The 21,326-nt window shown below is 36.2% G+C and overlaps 1 protein-coding gene across 1 annotated transcript in view; it reads right to left on the reverse strand.

Annotated features, from left to right (window-relative positions):
• Positions 1-18,039, reverse strand: part of QRFPR (pyroglutamylated RFamide peptide receptor) — an 82,885-nt gene extending 64,846 nt beyond the window's left edge. The window contains exon 1 of the mRNA XM_001371145.3: positions 17,514-18,039. Within this exon, the coding sequence (XP_001371182.1) occupies positions 17,514-17,853 (340 nt within the window). The 5' untranslated portion in view covers positions 17,854-18,039. The remainder of the gene's footprint in view (positions 1-17,513) is intronic.
• Between the last annotated feature and the right edge of the window lie 3,287 nt (positions 18,040-21,326).

Here is a 21,326-nt window from a genome sequence, read left to right on the forward strand (position 1 = left end):
AAGAAAGAAAATGTGGACAGATGTTCATAAATTGAGTCTCAATACATACAATGGTATGCCTCCAAGGCAAACTTGGCTATGGCTATATGTTTCTTTCAATAAAAATGATCAGAAATGAAACTACACCCTTGGCACCTAGTTTCAACTTGTTTCTTTTACCTTGCCTACTCACTGATGTAGAATAAACTCAATTTGAAAAACTAAGAAGCCCTGAGTTTTAGTGTTTATTGTGGCAATTATCATTATCCAACTGGTAGTCTGCCCCTCATAAATGAAAACATCAAAAGGCATGGTCAGTCAGTAAGTCAAGGGTCAGTAAGTCAATAAGCACTGATTAAGAAATAAGAACTCTGCTAATCCCAGGGGAGATGATAAAAATAATAAAGTAATCTCTGCTCTAAAGGAATTCTCAAACTAACCAGGATAAGAGATGCAAATAACTATGTACAAACAAGCTATCTACAGGGAAAGCATTAGAATTCAGTGGGATCTAGTCATTGCAAGATAGGGTGAGGCCTCCAGCACAGGTGCACAAGTCCACAGGGCTGAAGAGTGGTGGGTGGGGGGTACAAAAGAAAAGGTTAAGGCTGAGGACATTAACTAGCTAGGAGGGGTCTTATTCTCTGTTCTAAAGAGCTTAAGTTCCTTTTGTGAGAATTTCTGATTGGGGAAGGCAAGTTGTGGCCAAGGCTGTAGAGAACAGGAAGGAAAACCAAAAAGAAGACCTCTTACCATCCAAAAAAAGGATTTATTCCTTTTCTAGAGATGTATCAAGAAAAAGCCTATTGTCTTCCCATTCTTCCAAAGAGGAAGAAGAAACCAGTGGAATTAACAGTTATAGTCAAAAAATGACTATAGAGATATCTAGTAGAGGAGCCTCAAACAGAGCACAGCCTGGTTGAGATACATTCAGTGGAGTAGCATTTGGTATTACAATGTTAAGCTGATCAGCATTGTGCAGAGACTAATAGAAGTGCTGTAGAAGAACAGTGGGATGATCTTTAGAGACTCTAATTTTGAAGGCATGTATTGTTTCTCCACAAGACATTCCTATATACCAGCAATGGAGAGCTGCTCTGTTCCCCCCTTCCCATGCAATGTATTAGGTGTTTGTTCCTTTATGGATTATGGTACTGAGGAATCAGATCTGCCTCCCTCCTCCCTTCTCCCTCCCATGTCAGTTACCCTCTTCAGTTGGTGACAAAGGGGAATTCAATTCTGAGTAAATTGCCTGATATATTTGATAGATAAGTCACTCTTTTAGTTGTTGGAACAAGGGGTTGATTTAAGGAAGGGGAAGGAAAAGGAAATTGGATAGGAGAGAGGGTTTAGGGTTTCCCTGACCTTAAATAATCCTAAATTGAGAAATAAAATTATATAGTCTTGGATGAAGGATGTGACTAACAGGTTTGAGGATCTTTGAGTCACTTCTTGATAAGGTAGAGAGAAAATAAGTCCAACATAGAAATGATCTTCTCAGTCCTTCCTCTTTCGGATACTATCAGAAAGAGAGAGATTTTCCAGCAGTTTGGATATTTCGTTTAACTGCCTCCTCCTGGTCACATTCTCCTTTGGAATGCTCCTTGATGGACAGCTCTGCAAACCTCCATCCATTGCCTCTGTTTGCAGGTTTTCTTCAATTTACTCTTTCACACACCCAAGGACATTTTTTATATGCCCCACCCCTCTGTCCAGCCACCTAAAGAGAGCAATTCCTCCCTCTGATCTCTGGGGTAATGCTGGGAGTTCATAGGCAGCTTGAAGTTGAAGTTTGGGCACACAAACTTGAAAACCTTCACCAAAGCTGCTATATACCATCACTTTTCTATTATGCACTATGGGCAGCTAGGTGACACATTGAATAGAGTGTGTAGCCTGGAGTCAAAATGACTCATCTTCTTAAGTTAAAATATGACCACAGACACATACTAGCTTTGTAACTCTGATCAAGTCACTTAACTCTATTTGCCTCAGTTGCCTTATTTGTCACATGAGCTGTGAACATCATAAGGGTAGGACTATCTAATTTTGACTTTGTGGGTCTAGGACTTAACACATTTCCTAGAACTTAGTAGGCATTCCAAAATGGTGACTGAAATGAATTAGATAAATTCATATAGAGATTCAGTGCTATACAAATCAAACTGCCAAGAGATTACTAAATTTAGATTGAAAAATAAAATTTCAATATATTCAAGGGAAATAAAATATAAATAAAAAGGGCACGCAATTAACAGAACTTAAATTACATGATAAAACAGTATTTATCAAAACTGTAAGGAACTCCCAAAAAAATAGAAAAGCAGGTATATATAATAGACTGGAAAAGAAAGACCCAGAAGCAAAGGAACACAGCAATCTATTTTTCAACAAACCAAGAACACAAACTGGAAGGATCTCTTTACTTGAAAAAATACTAGTGGGTAGATTTTAAATGATTTTGACAAAAATATTGGTTAAAACCAATATCCTGTGCCATATAGAATAATACGTTGCAGATGGCTAAGTGTAAAAGGTCATGTCCTTTTTTTAAGGAGGAGCTTGGAAACTTGTCTCTTTCTTAACTATTAGTAGAAGAAAAACCCATATCTATATAATAAACAAAAGAGAATATTTAAAAGATAATTGTAGTATATAAAATTAAAATACTTTTTAACAGACAGTATCCATGCCCCTAGAATAATAAGGAAATCAGAGTCTTAGTGAGATTTTTCCCCCTAAAATATTTGATAAAAGTTCAATCTCCTTATATATACCTGTGATCCTATCCCCCTACTATCTTCTCCAAAATATGGCCCTCACTATTATCCTCATTCTCCTTTTAGCCTGCCATTTTTGTATCTACTATCTGCTTCTCTACTTCCTACAAACATGCCCATGCTTCCTCCAACCTTTAACACCAAAATGTATGCTCACTTGGGCATATATTTCCTGCTGGTTATCAGTCAACCTATACCTATTTTTCATTTTTTATAAGAACTTTATCTACCATAGTTCCTTCCCTTCTACCCCCTACATAGATTAGTTTTTCATTGAAAGAAGACATAGTTGTCCTGGTGACTTGATTGATTCTGGGAGCTAATGCTAAAGCTATACCTCCTTTCATGCAGATTCCTGGGAGAATCTGGTCATATTAATATGGTTTTCTGGCCTTCAAAGGACATAAAAATTCCCACCAACATGGAGTCATGTTCCTTAAGACTCACCAGGTTTTCCAAGAGCACAAAAATCTTGTATCTTCCTAACCAGATATATTTTGATATGGAAAGGAAGAAGACTCACATCTACCCAAGTTAAGAAGTACAGTATACTTGTTAAATATTCCTTTCTATGCTATGCCTAAGTAAACCTCCTTTTATTAATTTTTGAATGACAGAAGTACCTTATTTTATTCCAGTATCCAACCTGAAAAAATTATCAGCTTAAACCAAGTGTAACTCTAAGACCTCTCTCAGCTAAACTCCTTTAGGATTCTCTCTACACTAGGTATATGTATTTCTTTTCCTCTCACTCTCTTCTAAACCCTCTATAGGATTGCTTCAAACCTCATATTTCATTTGAAATTATTCTCTAGAATATTACCAGGGCTTAATAGCCTTCTCTCAGTCTTCACCATTCTGGACCTCTCTGCAACAACTGACACTGGTGATCACCTTCTCTTATAATCTCTCTCCTCTTTAGGTGTCTGTTGCTCTCTTCTAGCTCTCCAACCTGTCTGGTTACTGTTTTTAAAGTCTCTTTTGATAGATATTCATCTATATCAAATATACTAATTGTGGGTCCAAGGCTCTGATCAGGGTCCCTTCTATTTTCTCTATACATTAGCTCATTTGGTGAGCTTATTCACTCACATTAGTTTAATAATCATCTCTATGTAAATGATTCCCAGACTAGATAGATGCCCCATTCTCATATATACAATTCTCTTTTGTATGTATCAAATTGGATATTCCTTAAGTGTCTCAAACTCAATATATCTAAAGCATAATTTCTTCCAAATGTTCCCCTCTTCCCAACTTTTTTATTTCTGGGAAAGACATAAACATCCTTCCCGAAATCAGTCTTGTAATTTCACTTATCAGCTTTTGCCTGGACTATTTCAATAACCTTATAAATGGTCTTTCTGTCTTCCTGTATCACTCCCACCCTAACCTATCTGCCAAAGAAATTTTCCTTAAATATAGACATGTCCCTTTCCTGCTCAATAAATGCTGATATTTTTTCCTAATACCTCAATGATCAAATATAAAGTCTGTTGTTTAGTATTACAATCTGGCCCCTTTCTAACTGTACTTCTTACTCCTTTACTCCCATCTGCATACTCTATATATTCAATGGTTCAGTTACATTGGTCTACTGCTGTTCCTCCCACACAGTGTTGAACCAATGATCTTTATTACTGTGGAATGGCTTTCTCCTCTTCCTACTTACCTCTGCCTCCTAGTTTAACTAGCTCTCTTGAAGACTCTTCTCAAATCCCACATTCTACAGTAGACCTTTCCTACTTCTCTATCTTAGTATTTTCCCTTATAAGATTTCCTTTAATCTATTGCATAGATATCTTACACATCATTAATTATTGCGTATTGAAGGGACTATGTTTTTAGATAGTTCTTAAGACAATGCCTGGCATAAACCAAGTGGTTAATAGATGCTTCCTGAACAACATCCAAAATCTATAGAAAACTAACATAATTCTCTAAGACAAAGATATTTCCTAACAGATAAGTGACCAAAAGATAGGAACAAATAATTTTCAGAAGATTTTTGACAATCATGAAAAAAATGGTCCAAATCACTTATAAGAGAAATTCCCATTTAAAGAATTCTAATGAAAGAAGAAAAGGCAGGACTAGGAGCAGAAATCAAAATGCTGGGAAATACACAGCTGGTGATCATAACTCTGAATGTGAATAGAATGAACGCACCCATAAAATGCAAGTGAATAGCAGAGTAGATAAGAATCAAAAAACCCTACCATATGCTGTCTACAAGAAACACACATGAGGAAGGTAGATAAGCATAGGATGAAAGTAAGAGGATGGAGCCAACTCTATTGGGCATCAACTGATAAAAAGAAGGCAGAAGTCACAATCATGATATCTGACAAAACCAAAGTAAAAATAAATCTAGTTAAAAGATATAGGGAAGGTAATTACATCCTGATAAAAGGCAGTATAGACAATGAGGAAATATCAATACTCAAAATGTATGCACCAAATGGCAGAGTATCCAAATTTTAAAAGGAGAAATTGGTGGAGATCAAGGATGAAATAGATAGAAAAACTATGCTAGTGGGAGACCTGAACCTTCCTCTATCTGAACTAGATAAATCAAACAAAAAATAAATAAGAAAGAGGTAAGAGAAGTGAATGAAATCTTAGAAAAATTCTAGTGAGTAGATATGTGGAGAAAAATAAATAGGGACAAAAAGGAATACACCTTTTCAGCAGCACATTCACAAAAACTGACCATGTATTAGGGCATAAAAGCATTGCAAATAAGTGCAAAGGAGCAGGAATAATAAATGCAACTTTCTCATATCACAATGCAATGAAAATAATAATTTGTAAGGGTACATGGAGAGGTAAATCAAAAATTAATTGGAAATTAAACAATATGATTCTCCAAAACCTGTTAGTCAAAGAACAAATCACAGAAACAATTAATAATTTCATTGAAGAAAATGACAAGGATGAGACATCCTTTCAAACGTATGGAATATAGCCAAAGCAGTACTCAAGGGGAAATTTTTATCTTTGAGTTCATATATTAACAAATTAAGGACATGAACAAATTAAAAATCCTCAGATTAAGACTAAATTAGAGATCCAAAAAATCAAAGGAGAAATTAATAAAATTGAAAGTCAAAGAACTATTGATTTAATAAATAAGACTAGAAGCTGGTACTTTGAAAAAACAAATAAAATAGACAAAGTACGGTTCAGTCTAATGAAAAAAAGGAAAGAAGAAAACAAAATCGACAGTATCCAAGATGAAAAGGGAATCCTCACCTCTAATGAAGAGGAAATTAAGGCAATCATTAAAAACTATAATGCCCAATTATATGGCAACAAATATGGCAATCTAGGTGATATGGATGAATATTTACAAAAAATAAATTGCCTAGACTAACAGAGGAAGAAATAAATTACCTAAACAACCCCATATCAAAAAAAAAAAGAAATTGAACAAGCCATCAAAGAACTCCCTAAGAAAAAATCCCCAGGTCCAGATGGATTCACAAATGAATTCTATCAAACATTCAAAGAACAACTAACTAAAATATTTTACAAACTATTTGACAGAATAAGCAAAGAAGGAATTCTACCAAATTCCTTTTACAACACAAATATGGTACTGATCCCAAAATCAGGCAGGGCAAAAACAGAGAAAGAAAACTATAGACCAATCTCCCTTATGAATATAGTTGCAAAAATCTCAAATAGCATACTAGCAAAAAGACTCCAGCAAGTCATCACAAGGGTTATTCACTATGACCAGGTAGGATTCATACCAGGAATGGAAGGATGGTTCAATATTAGGAAAACCTTCCACATAATTGACCATATTAACAATCAAACTGACAAAAATCACATGATGATCTCAATAGATGCAGAAAAAGCCTTTGATAAAATACAATACCCATTCCTATTAAAAACACTATAAAGTACAGGAATAGAATGGCCTTTCCTAAAAATAATACAGCATATATCTAAAACCATCAGCAAACATCATCTGCAAAGGGGATAAACTAGAAGTCTTCCCAATAAGATCAGGAGTGAAACAAGGATGCCCATTATCACCTCTATTATTTAACATTGTACTAGAAGCAGTAGCAGTAGCAATTAGAAAAGAAAAAGTAACTGAAGGTATTAAAATTGTCAATGAAGAGACCAAGCTATCAATCTTTGTAGATGCTATGTTGGTCTACTTAAAGAATCCTAGAGAATCAACTAAAAAGTTAATCAAAATTATCAAATGCTTTAGCAAAGCCACAGGATACAAAAAAACCCCACATAAGTCATCAGTATTCCTGTATATCTCCAACCCATTTCAGCAGCAAGAATTAGAGAAATTCCATTTAAAATCACCCTAGACAATATAAAATACTTAGGAATCTCTCTGCCGAGACAAACACAAGAACTATATGAACACAACTACAAAACACTCTCCACACAATTAAAACTAGATCTAAACAATTGGAGAAACATTGATTGCTCATGGGTAGGATAAGCTAACATAATAAAAATGACAATCCTGCCCAAATTAATTTACTTATTTAATGCCATACCCATTGAACTGCCAAAAAACTTTTTTACTGAATTAGGGAAGGAAAAAACATATCAAAGTTCATTTAAAAGAACAAAAGATCAAGGATATCCAGGGAAATCATGAAAAAAATGTAAATGAAGTAGGACTTGCAGTCCCAGATCTCAAAGTATACTATAAAGCAGTGGTCATCAAAACAATTTGGTACTGGCTAAGAGACAGAAAAGAGGGTCAGTGGAATAGACTAGGGATAAATGACCTCAGCAAGACAGTTCTATGATAATCCCAAAGATCCCAGTTTTGGGGACTAAAATCCACTATTTGATAAAAACTTCTGGGAAAATTGGAAGACAGTATATACGAAATTAGCTTTGGATCAATATTTCACACCCTACACCAAGATAAACTCAGAATGGGTGAATGACCTGAATATAAAGAAGGAAACTATAAGCAAATTGGGCAAACAGAATAGTATACTTTTCAGATCTTTGGGAAGGGAAAGACTTTAAAACCAAGCAAGAGCTAGAAAAAAAATCACAAAATGTAAAATCAATCATTTTGATTACATCAAATTAAAAAGGTTTTATACAAACAAAACTAATCCATGCAAAATTAGAAGGGAAGCAACAAATTGGGAAACAATCTTCATAACAATAACCTCTGACAAAGGTCTAATTACTCAAATTTATAAAGATATAAACCAATTGTAAAAATAAATCAAAACATACTCCAATTGATAAATGGGCATGGGACATGAATAGGCAATTTTCAGTTAAATAAATCAAAACTATTAATAAGCACATGAAAAAGTGTTCTAAATCTCTAAGAGAAATGCAAATCAAAACAACTCTGAGGTATCACCTCATACCTAGCAGATTGGCTAACATGACAGCAAAGGAAAGTAATGAATGCTGGAGGGGATGTGGCAAAGTTGCAACATTAATGCATTGCTGGTGGAGTTATAAATTGATCCAACCATTCTGGAGGGCAATTTGGAACTATATCCAAAGGGAGATAAAACACTATCTGCCCTTTGATCCAGCCATAGCACTGCTGGATTTGTACCCCAAAGAGATACTAAGGAAAAAGACATGGACAAAAATATTTATTGCTGTGCTCTTTGTGGTGGCCAAAAATTGGAAAGTGAGGGGATGCCCTTCAATTGGGGAATGGCTGAACAAATTGTGGTATATGTTGGTGATGGAATACTATTTTGCTCAAAGGAATAATAAAGTGGAGCAATTCCATGGGAACTGGAACAACCTCCAGGAATTGATGCAGAGTGAGAGGAGCAGAACTAGGAAAATATTGTACACAGAGACTGATACACTATGGTACAACCAAATGTAATGGACATCTCCAGTAGTGGCAATGCAGTGACCCTGAACAACTTGGAGGAATCTATGAGAAAAACCACTATTCACATTCAGAGGAACACTGTGAGAGTAAAAACACCAAAGAAAAACAACTGCTTGAATACATAGGTCGAAGGGATATGGTTGGGGATGTAGACTAAATGAACATCCTGGTCCAAACAACATCATTGAAATAGGTTCTGACCAAGGACACAAGTAATTCCCAATGAAATTGTGTGTTGCCTAAGGTGGTGGGTGAAGAAGAGGAAGGGAAATAAAGTGAGTATTGTAACCAAAAAATAAATAAATAAAATTAAATAAAAAATTTTTTAAAAAGGTAAGAGATTAACATCAATACGAACAGTGATGCAGTGAAGACAATGTGGTGATGTTGGTGGTCACTTTCATTTATAATTATGTTGTATAAGTTATATGTTATTATTTTTATTATAATACAATGTAAGGGATCTTTGCTTTCCCTCCCTACCCATTCCCCTACATGGATGTTACAGGAATTAGCCGTGGGTCACTTGAATGTCCTTGTCCAGTTTGTCCAAGAATGGAAAAATTATGATATTAAGATAATAAAATCAGAGATTTAAAAATGGGAAAAAAAGATTTCTAAGTTATCACCTCACATCCATCAATTTAGCTTACTTATTATTTATTTGTGTTAATTGTCTATTATATTATATTATAGTAAATATTAATATATTTCAGTATTTATATACCATAATATATATTTGTATATTATATAATTTATAAATTAATTAGTTTAATAAAAGTTATTATTAAAGATAAAAATATTCCAGCTTGTAAGGTCTGTGAAAAGACAAGAAAGAATACTGTTGCTGGGACTGCTGAATGTGCCAGTGATCCCACTATAATGATTATATACCAAGAAAATCAATTGGTAGAACTTATGACCCAATATATACCAAAACATTCATAGCAGCACATTTATGGTTGCCAAATGTTTGAAACAAATTATATTCCCATCTGTTGGGAAGAGCTGATCAAATTATGTGAATGTAATAGACTATGACTGTGTAGTGAAAGAAAACAAATAATGAAGAATTCAGTAAAACATGAGAAGGCTTGAAAGAACTCATACAGAAATATTGTCCAGTGTAATCAAGTATGACTGACAGCTATTCTCAGCATTACAATGATCTAAGACAATTCCAAAGGACTTTCATCCAAAGGTTGAAAAATGCTATTCCCCTCCAGAGAAAGAACTGATGGAGTCTGAATATAGATGAAAGCATACTTTTTAAAACTTTGTTTTTCTTGCTTGTGTTTTCATCTGCATTTTCTTTCACAACATGAATAATATGGAAATGTGTTTTGTAAGATTGCACAAATATAAACTATATCAAACTGCTTTCCTTCTCAATGAGGGATTAGGGGAGAAAGGATAGAAAGAATTTGGAATTCAGATGTTTTCTAAACAAATATTTGAAATAGTTTTTACATGTAAATGGAAAAAAACAAAATACTGACGTAAAAAAGTAGAGTTTATACAGAGGTAACAAAGTAGAACCCAGAGAACTGACATCACTCTCAGTGTCAATTCAGATTACACCAATGACAACAGCAAAAGAAATGAACACCAAAAATCATTAGAACTCAGATCAATGCAATAAGTCTTGGTTACTGAACACTAAAAAAGGACCATACCTCCTTTTTCTTAGGTAGAGATATAGGAATGGGACCTTTGTTCTCCAAGGATGAGGAAAGGGCAACAAATTGGCTTAATTGGTTCAGGTATAGGGCAAAACTCAAGCTGTGCCTTTCTTGATTTAGCTTCCTGGTGGTTTGTGACTATGTTGTGGCTTCTAGTCACCTTTAAGCATATTTGACTACAGTTTGTTTAAATCAGTAGAGAAATATTGTTTCAGAGCACTGTCAATATACTGTTACTGTAACAAAACTCTACCTCTAAGTGATTTTAATTAATATTATATGTGATTTTTAAAAAGATCTTCAAGATCTGCATGTTATTCCTTGTAGAAGATGGATATAATTGAAGATATCTCTCTCAAAGATATTCTTAACTTATTTTAAAATCTCATTTCTACAAGGATGTCAATAAAAACATATACCTGGGTTATATAAATTCTATTTTTCATTTACTATTTCAATAAAAGTAAAAAAAAAAACCTTCATGAACTAATTATGATCAGATTAAAAAGTGTGGTTTCAGCAATGTATTTTTAGATTTTTTACATGCATTTTGATGGAAATACTTGATTATTTCATAACTGCTAATTATTAACATTTCTGACTACATTTAGAAAATCTTAAACACCATATTTTTCAAATAGTTTATAATAGTGAAAGACAGTTAAATATATGAATAAGTACCTCATAAAGATGAAATGAGGTCTTTACTAAGGAATCTTTCTTTTTTGTAATTATGTCACCAATCTCTATTTTTTAAGCTGCGAATATGGTTTCCTTTCCTTTCAGAAAAAATGCTTAGTACAACATGATACATGATTTACTGTGTTTTCATATAGTCTCAAGAATCTTGGTCTTGATTATCACAAGTGAGAAGCTAGCCTGTTAGATTTATATGTATTGTAGTAATTGTGCTTTAGGGAAAGGAACCCCCAAAACATTCTACATCTGTTTCTGGAATAATAACACATTTTAATTGGGTAAAAAAAATGATGTGTAGAATGAGGCTCTTCTGACTTGGTAGATGTCTGAAAACTGGGAGAGTGACCATGCCCAATCCTTGCAATCAGATAAGCTTCCAAGTAGAGATTTGGGAAGAGGTTCATCTATAGAAGCTAAATCCCACTGTATCCTTTTTTTGCATACCTTTGTTATGTTAAGGCCACATAAACCTTTTGTTAATTACTCAATAGCTTCTGAGTTCCTCATTTCTTCCCAATATGAAACTTGATTTACCAGGGTTCCATTTGAATTTAATGTCCCCTTCAATGGTTTATAAGAGTGGAATGAGGCACATGGTGTCAGACATCACCATTGTGATGACTTGTTTCCTTAATTGTACTTCTTTGTTATGAGAGGATTCTATTTAAAGTATATTGGGAAATAATGATAATTTAAAAAAATAAATGAATAAAATATTCCAAGAGAGTATCTACAATAGCCACCATAATTCATATTCAGACAGCACCTTAAAGTTTGCAAAGCACTTTTTAGAAATTACTTCCTAATATCTACTTGCTCTATATAAAGACAGAATACTCCATGCTGTCAGTCACACTCATTATGTCAGATGATTTTATTTAACATGGGCAATGTTAACATAGTTAAGTATTCAATAGAAGGAGGTGCTATGGGGAAGTGTTTGATTTTGAAGTGAATTTTATGCAAATAAAAATATTTCTTCACAGCTGTGTGACCCAGAGCAAGTCACTTAACTCTTACTTGTCTAGGCCTTACCACTCTTCAACCTTGGAACAAATACTTAGTATTTATCCAAAGACAAAAGATAAGTTAAAAAAGATAAGTTAAAAAAATACTGATAGCCAAACAATACTAGTCCAATAAGTAGTTATAAATGATTGTGTATTGTTGTAAGGAACATACAAGAGTGTCAGTGAACTTCAACTCAATTCATATCTCTGCCACTTACAAGCTATGTCACCTTGGACAAATCACTTCACTTCTCTAGACCTCAATTTCATCATCAAGAAGAAGAGAAGATCAGAATAACTCTGCTCTAAAGTCCTTGGTAGATATCAATCTATGTTCCTATAAGTAATATGCTTTTCATAGCAACCACTTTGGGAGTCGGGGTGCTCATGTCAAAGATATGGCCATTTCTTGAATGGTTTGGGAGATCTCTTTTGAAATTTCTTACAGAACCCAATACCAAGTTATATAAGAAAAGTTCAAAAGCTTCTTTTTTTACCAAAAATTATATCACTATCATTTTGTATCCACACTACTCAGTAGGCTAGATGGTAAATGATTCTTGTTTTTTTTATTCCCAAAATCAAATCTATACTGAATTAATAGGTTGGTGCAAGGTAGTAGATAGAGAGAGCATAGACTTGATATATGGAAGCCAGAATTCTAGGTCCAGCACCTATCATACTCCTCCAAAAGCTCCCCTCATTCTTGTGATTCAGAGCTATATAGCTGTTGAGTTCCTAGCCATGTGACAATGTTGAACAAGTCTCAACCTCTCTGAATCTCAGCTTTCCCAACCCTGTAAAGGATATTGTCTACATTATCTACCTCAAAAGATTGTAGGGTGGATATATCAAGGTGATTTTTCTATCCTTGCTCTGGTCCAGAGTTTCAGAGCTGGAAAAGATCTTGGAGGGCATCTAGCCCAATCATTTCTTCATGCATGAATTCCTTCTTTAACATACACAAAAATGAATGTATAGGTGCAAAATGTAGATAGTGGCATCCTATAGTAGGTATATCTGGCCTCCTTTCAACCATTTTACCAATGGGTATCCAAACACTGCAGTCATCATCAACCCCTGTCAATTTAAGTTTCTGAGTAAAGAGGATGAAAACGATGATAATAAGCACCAACATTTTCATAGTGCTTTTGAGTTTGCAAAGCACTTTTCATGTTATTTTATTTGATCCTCATAATACCCTGTGAGATAAGTTGGATTGTTATTGCCAATTTACACAAAAAGAAACCAAGGCTGACAAACATGGAGTGACTACCCAGAGTTCCACAACTAGTAAGTGGCAGGATTCAAAATGAGGTCTTCTGAACTCCAAATGCAATACACCATCCACTGCACCACCCCGCTGCCTGCCATAAGAAAGCCTCAGGGATCCAGAGATGTTGGTAAGATTACACCAAATGGGACTTACAACTATAAGTGAGCCAAAGTGGATCCATCAGAGATGCCCAGACTCAGATCTTTGAAAGTACCATACAGTCAGCCTTTCAGGAACATGGACCCTGAGAGCAGAGTTTTTAGTCATGTGACAATATTGACCAAATCACATGCTATACATGTAGGCTACCTTCTAGGAAGATCTCATTTCTTACCATTTAAGTATGAAGTAGTCAGTCTTCCAATTAGAGTTAAGTCTGGCCCTAGATACCTGAAAATAAAGGATTTATTGACTGAGGTACCCAGACAGAACTCCCTACCACCATCATGCTCATTTGGAGAGGCAAGTAATAAAAGCAGATGCCACTTGCCCAAACTGATATTGTGCTCAGTAATTACAGACCACTAAAGATGGGAGTCTCAGTATTCAAGTCCCTGGAAAATTCTGACCAAATACTCCCCTTCATTCTTAGGATCCAGACTCTTCTATGGAGGTTAAAATTCTCCCTCCCAAATATTTCTTCCTTGGTTTTATCTATATCTACCACTACCTACACCTGCATAGTCAATATCTTGTTTTTCATTTAATCTTATTCTCTAAACCCTCAAGCCCCTGCCCTCCTCTTCTATTGATAAAGTGTCCTTCAATTTAAATCTTTTTGAAAAGTTCATCAACTATCCTTTATATAATCTATTATTCATGGAAATGTATTACTTCTCAGAAGACCCTAGATTTCTGATATTATCTTATTAGCTAGTATTATTCACTCCTAAAAACCAGGCCAAGAGGAAAAGCAGACATATTCTTTACTCCTCAAAACCACTTATAGGCCCTTCCTCTGCCACCATTAGTGAGAAGTATTTTCTTCTAGCTTCCTCCATATCTCTATATCACTCTATAAAAATAATTGTTTTAATCCTTTATTAACATCCAAGTCATTCTCACTCCTTTCTTAAGGAATTCTATACCTCATGCTTTGCACTATAGTATATGTAGTATAGGACCTAGTACATATTAAGCACTAACAAGAGCTTCTTGGCTGACTGATTGAATGATGTCTCAATTGCTAACCTCATACTTGGGGACTTAATTAACGTACCTCAGCATAAATCTCTAATATTCCTCAGCTTCATGAATTAAGCTGTGAATTAATTCTTAATGATGATAGTCTCCATACTTCCATTTAAGGAATCTTGGAAAATGACAGCTGTGCTGCAGATTGGAGATGGGCAAATGTTGCCCTCATTTTCAAAAGGGAAAAAATATGTTATCTTCGATGTTTCCCTGGAAAAATCCTGGTACAGATAAAGGGATGGTTTGTGAGCACTGTCAGGAAATAGGGATCATACAAACCAACATGGTTTCATTAAGAAGTCATACCAGACTAAGCTCATTTCTTTATCTGACAAACCTGGAAGTTTAGAGAATGATCATTTTTTGAGGTTACCACCATATGCAATGGTTGAATAATAAACATTTAGAGCTAAAAGCAATTCAGAAGCCATCTAGTCATACACTCTCATTTTAACTCCCTACAATATGATCCTGAACTCTGAAAGCCTGACTGATTATAGTTCTCTATCCATCTAAATCCTCCCAAAATTATTCTTCATCCTCACCTTGACCTACAAGCCATCTGCCCCATCCTTTTTTTATTTTTCAGTCCATCACTCTTAATCTGACTTCATTCCCCCCCCACTCACAGTTTTGAACACACTTACTTTTGATTACAATATGGTATAATGAAAAAGTCATTGCATTTGAAGTACAAGGGTCTGTATTCAAATCCTAGCAATACCACTTTACAACCTGAGCAAACTTCTGTTAAGTGCTCTCTCTTCACATTAATCTCTTTGTTTATAAAATGAGGAGTTTAATGTAGATGGCTCCAGAAGGTTCCTTTCTACCTTTAACTCTTGTGACTCTATTAGATTTCCACCTTCCTGAACTATCTAGATGTGAGAACTGCTGATTCTATACATTTGATATATTGCTTTCTTTTCTTCTAGAAATTTGTCTTCATTTGCTGAGATAAGACATAAAACAGAACCAAGGGCAGAGTCCTGTAACACCCTCCTATAAACTTCTGAGAATGGCATCAACCTCTACTCTTTGGGTCTGACCATTCAAACAGTTCTAAACCTACCTAACTGTTGCCCTGTCTAGTCTTCATTCCTTCTTCTCATCCACTAAGGTGATACTTACAAATACTTTTCAAAGATCCATGTACACAAGATATTCAACATTGCTCTGATCTTTCTGACTTACCAACTTAAAAAAAAACATTATATTTGTCTAATATGTCTAGTTTTCAATGAGTCCCTGCTGGCTTGTAGCATGACCACTATTTCCCTAAGGTACTTATAAACCACTGCTTTATATGTTCTAGTATTTTTTCTAGCCATCAAGACCACCCATCTTTACATTGAAAAGTATAACTCCTCTCTCTCTCTTATTTTTTGTAAAAATCTGAGTGATATTTGCCCCTTTCTAATCAACCTTGCATCAGTACATGTAATTCCTTAAATAGGTAATTATGGAGATTGCCACCATGAAGTAGATTTACAATTCAACTCTTCAATCTTTCATTAAGTATAGCAGACACTATGAAATGCCCTGAGTATAAGAAGAAAAATTCTGAAGGGTGAAGTCAGGGTAGGGAATGTTCCTTGATGTGTTTCAATGGTTTTACTCATAGCCTGGAAAGTTTAATTCATTTATTTAATTGAAAAAGGTTACCCATGTAGAATGGCTCCAAAGACCCCAACAGCCTCACTTTGTCTTTTCACTATAGGCCTAATGAGTACTGGGATCTGGAAAACATTCCAGTCCTAAAAGAAAGGATAAACAAAGCTTTTAATCACATTTGTTAAGTGGCATGGACCTCTGCCAAATGGAGTTAAAGGGAAATGAAATATTCATATGGACAGAAATCAAAGGTTACAAGCTAAGAACCTAACTTAAGGCTTTTATCTGGGTTATTACTAAAGGAATAGCTAAAATAAAACTCCACTAAACAATTATCCCTTTTCTCTCCCAAGTCCATTAATATGCTGGCAGTTTGTTTACACTGATTTCCTACCTAGCACCAGCCCTACCCTGGCTCCAGGTGCAAAGAATGTCCCCAAGGGGACAAAGCCAATGCTTTTATTTAAAACATGAATGGGCTTTTGTGTAAGAATGTTCATCCTGTATGAGGCCTGCTAGGTTTCCTTTCTTTTCTCAGTCTCTCCCAGAAGTCCCCAAGTCAGTACACCCAAAAGATCTTCCAGCAATTTAGCATTACCTCTGTCCCTGAAAAATGTGCTAAGTGGCTCACCTTGAGCTGCCACCTAAGTTGAGAGATGGCCTGATGTGGTAGGAAACATAAATGCATTTATATTCAAAAGACCTAGATCCAAATCTTGGCCTTTCATCCTTACTGCTTTTATCTGCCCCTGAGAAAGTCATTTGAGTCTACTTGGTCTTAGTTTCTTTCACTGGAAAATGAAAGGATTTGAACTAAAAAATATCTAGGAACTTTGTCCACTCTAAATTCCATTATCCTGAGTACCAATCCTCACATTCTAGGTTCTTTTTCCTTACCTAATTGGCTAAATTATAACTAAAAGGGGGGGGGGGAGTAATATAGCCATATTTCTCTTGTCTTGTTCTTGCTTAGCCCTTTCTGGCTAGTGCATGGTGAAACATAGGAACTCGGTACAGGGAATAGACTATTGAACTCACTCAGGCAATCTATGTTCCAAACCAGCTGGAAACACTTTGAAGAGGAACAAGATAATAAATATGCATAGGTGCCTCACAATAACATGGGGAAAGTGCTTTGCAAGAGTTAAAATGCTATAGAACATGAAGCAACTATCTTTAATAAGGCAAGAGAGATGAAAACCTATCCAAAAGGGCTCTCCTTCTAGAGATGAAATTCTGAATTTGGAAATTAAATTCTAAAAGCGTGGGGAAAGTTCCCACAAAAAAAAAAATAAAAACAAAGAGGAAGTGGAAAACTGGAATTCCTAGTTAAAAAGAAAAGGAGTAAGAGATTGCTAGTGGTGACTATGTAGCAGAGAGGAAAGGAGAGCACAGGCTCAGGCTTACCACCTAGCCAGTCGCTGGAGATGTTCTGGAGCATGGTGACCGGGATGCAGAAGAAGGTAACGAGGAGGTCGCTGAGTGCCAGAGAGCCGATGAAGATGTTGGTGACCTTCCGCATAGCCTTACTGCGGGTCACCACATAGAGCACCAAACCGTTGCCGAAGAGTGCCAAGACGAAGATGAGCACAGAAGCCACCACGAAAACTAGTTTGGCAGCTCCTGGTAGCTCAGGACTGTAGACTAGGGGCCGCAGCCCATACAGGGCGATGAAGTGTTCCCGGCTCATGTTGTGCTCCCTCAGAAGCCGGGCTAACTGCTCCGGGGTGATGTTGAGGGACTGCATGGCACGCACTGCAGAGAACTACACTGAAGTAAGGAAGTAGCGACCAGTCCTCAGCCCTGGTCCCAGAGTGGAGACTCCTGGAGCTGTCCAGGGTCTCAGCGGCTGCTGTTCAGCAGCGTGAAGGGAGGGCGTGGATAGAGCTAAGACAGCCTCCAGTGTGTAGTGTGCTGCCTTCCTGATGTCTCTGCCTGAGAGAGTTCTATGCTCCAGCATGCAAGGGGAAATCCAGGAAGCCGGTGAGAAAGTCGTGGGGATCCCTGGTCCTCCCAAACTTCCTCTACTCCTATCCCAGCACCAGTAACTTGACTAAAACAGAGCTCGGCTGGGCTCCTTCTGCTCTGGCCTGAGCCCCTCTGCTCATCCTACTGGGAGAACAAGAGGACAGGCGCAGATCTTCACCTAAGACTATGTCATAGAGTCGAAGATGGAAGGCACGTCAAAGATCGTCTAGTCCAACCCCTTTATTTGACAGAGAAGGAAATCGAGGCGCAGAAAAGGGGACAAATCCAGCTCTCTTACCACTGCACTTCAGAAAACTAAGAGAAATCAAAAGAAAAAAAGGAAAGAGGGTTGTTCTCAAACGAGGAGAAAAGAGAACCAAATGGGAGGGCGGCAAGGACAAGGACTAAGGGGATTAAGCTCTGAGTAACTTCTCTCTTGCAGGAGGATCTAGGAGCTGAAAAGCAATCAGGTAAAGTCTGCGGAAAACAACGCTGCGCTAGAGAAGAAAAAGCTGCAGAACCGGGAGCCTTAGCCCGGATTAAGCTTCACATTCTTCCCAGCTGCTGGGTGAAAGAGGCAGCTTTGCCCCTCCTTGCAAAATCGAGATACCCAAGAGAAGGAAGGCACGGGAGCACAGCATCTGCTTCTGGACTCCATAGGCACCAGAGGGCGAGGAAGAAGTGAAACGCAGGTGGAGTGCTTTAATCCTGGCCGCCCTCCAATCAGAACTCTCGATGCCCCAGCAACTCCACGCCCAGTCCATGTGGATTCACCCTCTCACTGATGGTAGGTAGGTTGCCTTATTTGGGATCACCTCATTTCAGATAACTTCCTCATTTTAGTGATAAAGAAACTGAGGCCCAGCCCAGAAAGGCACTTGTCCAAAAGTAGAAATTCGATCTAGGTTGAGTCTTCCTTCCCTTATCCAGAATTTTCCCCTCCATATCTGTGATTTCCTCAAATGGTACTTTTTCCCATTCCTACTAACTGAAAATTCAATACAAAACACTTCTGAAGAGTTCCAGGAAAACCCTCATCTTTGTGGAAAACTAATCACCTCCCACCAACTTGTGATTATAGAATCATATATTTAGAACTGGAACAAACCTTAGATATCCCACAAAGAAAAGCACTGCAGTAAGAATAAGAAAAAAATACAGATTAGAAGGTCATCTTTATATTATCTGATGCAATATATCTAATAAAAGTGTGAAATTCAAAATCTATAGGAAATTGAAATATTCTGGACTTTATCCAGATAAGGTTCATTGTGGATCCTCATGCTCTCTTTAAGATAGATCATTGATACAGTTACTTTTTCTCTAGTCAAACAAAAATATAACTAGTGTGGAGTAATATATGCTAAGTTCTCTTCATGTAGGCTGGATTTGTTTTTCCCTAAATAAAAAATGAGATTGTCCTTGAAACTTACTCTATCTAGATAACTAAGGCTGGTTGATGATGTCATTTCTTGAGTATAAATGCCAGTCTATGAGAAATCAAGCCATTTTTTTTCCTCCAGCTTCACCAGAATGCCAACAGGTAAACTGCATTCAAGTGAATCAATGCTGTCTACTTACTGACTATCCTTTCCATTCTTCCTTTTCTTAGGCCCATCTGTAAATACTAGACAAACCTAAAGGGAGATGTTATGATTAAAATGATGTATCATATAACAACTGAACATTTTCTCTGTAACAAATCCTATTCCCCATTTTGTCAAACCATGTTTCTGAATGTAGCTCAAAAGATCTTCTGTCTAAGGAAAACTTTGAATAGTGTGATTACACCTAATCCCTAGAGAAATTTGCTTACTAACCTGGGATCCTCATATCATTTATCTACTGAAGAGAACCACTTAAAAAATCAGAATTAGCCCAATGGGAAAAGATGATGTCCATTTAAAAAAAAACTTGTTAAAAACATAATTGTCCAAATGTAAAAAAATTTTCAAAAATTCACTCCAGAAAAAAATTTGTTAAAAAGTAAACTTGGCCCAATGGAAAAGGAGGTACAAAAAGCTCACTGAAGAAAATAATTCTGCAAAATTTGAAATTGGGCAAGTGGAAGTCAGTGTTCCATGTGACATCAAGAAACAATAAAACAAAAATTGAAAATAAATATCTCAATGGAAAAATGGACTGACCTGGAAAAATAGATTAAGGAGAGATAATTTTAGTGGTTGGAATACCTAAAAGACATGGGGGAAAAAAGAGCCTAGACCTCATATTTCCCAGAAACTGTACAAGAAAACTGCCCTGACATCCTAGAAACAGGGAGTAAAATAGAAATTGAAAGAATTTGCCAATCATCTCTTGAAAGAGGTCTTCAAAATTAAAATTCCCAAGAATACTATAGAAAAAAATTCAGCATTCCTAGGTCAAGAAGAAAATTCAGAAAATAGAAAGAAACAATTCAAATACCATGAAGGCACAGTCAGAATAACACAAGATTTAACATTTTCTATATTAAAGGATCAGAGGGTTCCAAAAATGATATTCCAGGGGCAAAGGAGGTAGGATTTCAGCCAAGAAACATCTTGCCAGAAAAAGGGAGTATAGCCCTTTGGGAGGAAATGGGGCATTTAATGAAATAGAAGAATTTCAAACATTCTTGATGAAAATAGAAAAACTGACTAGAAAATTTTACTTTCAAATATGACACAAGCCTAGAGATGGGAGGTCCTAGGTTCAAATCTGACCTCAGACACTTTCTAGATGTGTGACCCTGGGCAAGTCACTTAACCCCCATTGCCTAGCCCTTACCACTCTTCTGCCTTGGAGCCAATACACAGTATTGGCTCCAAGACAGAAGGTAAGGGTTTAAAATAAAATCAAATATGACTCAAGAGAAGCATAAAAAGATAAACAGGAAAGAAAAATGCCAAGTAATCCAATAAAGTTAAATTGCTTTCTTTCATATATGGGAAGATGATGCCTGTATTTCCTAAAACTTTATCATTATTAGAGCAGTTTAAAAGGGTTTACATAGCCAGAGGATATAGGTGTGACTATTATTTTGGAATGATCTAAAAAAAAAATGAAAGGGTAAGAAAGAGGAATGCACTGGAAGAAGGGGGACAGGGAGGGTAGAATGAGGAAAATCTCATGTAAAAGAGGTATTCAAAGAGGTTTTACAATGGAAGGGAATATTAGGTATATGTATGCAGGTATGTATGTATGTGTGAACACATTCACTTAAATATAGAAATCTATTTTACCTTACAGGAAAGTAGGAGGGGAAAGGGGAGT

This window comes from Monodelphis domestica, chromosome 6 (genome assembly GCF_027887165.1).
Source record: "Monodelphis domestica isolate mMonDom1 chromosome 6, mMonDom1.pri, whole genome shotgun sequence".
Classification (NCBI taxonomy): Eukaryota; Metazoa; Chordata; class Mammalia; order Didelphimorphia; family Didelphidae; genus Monodelphis; species Monodelphis domestica.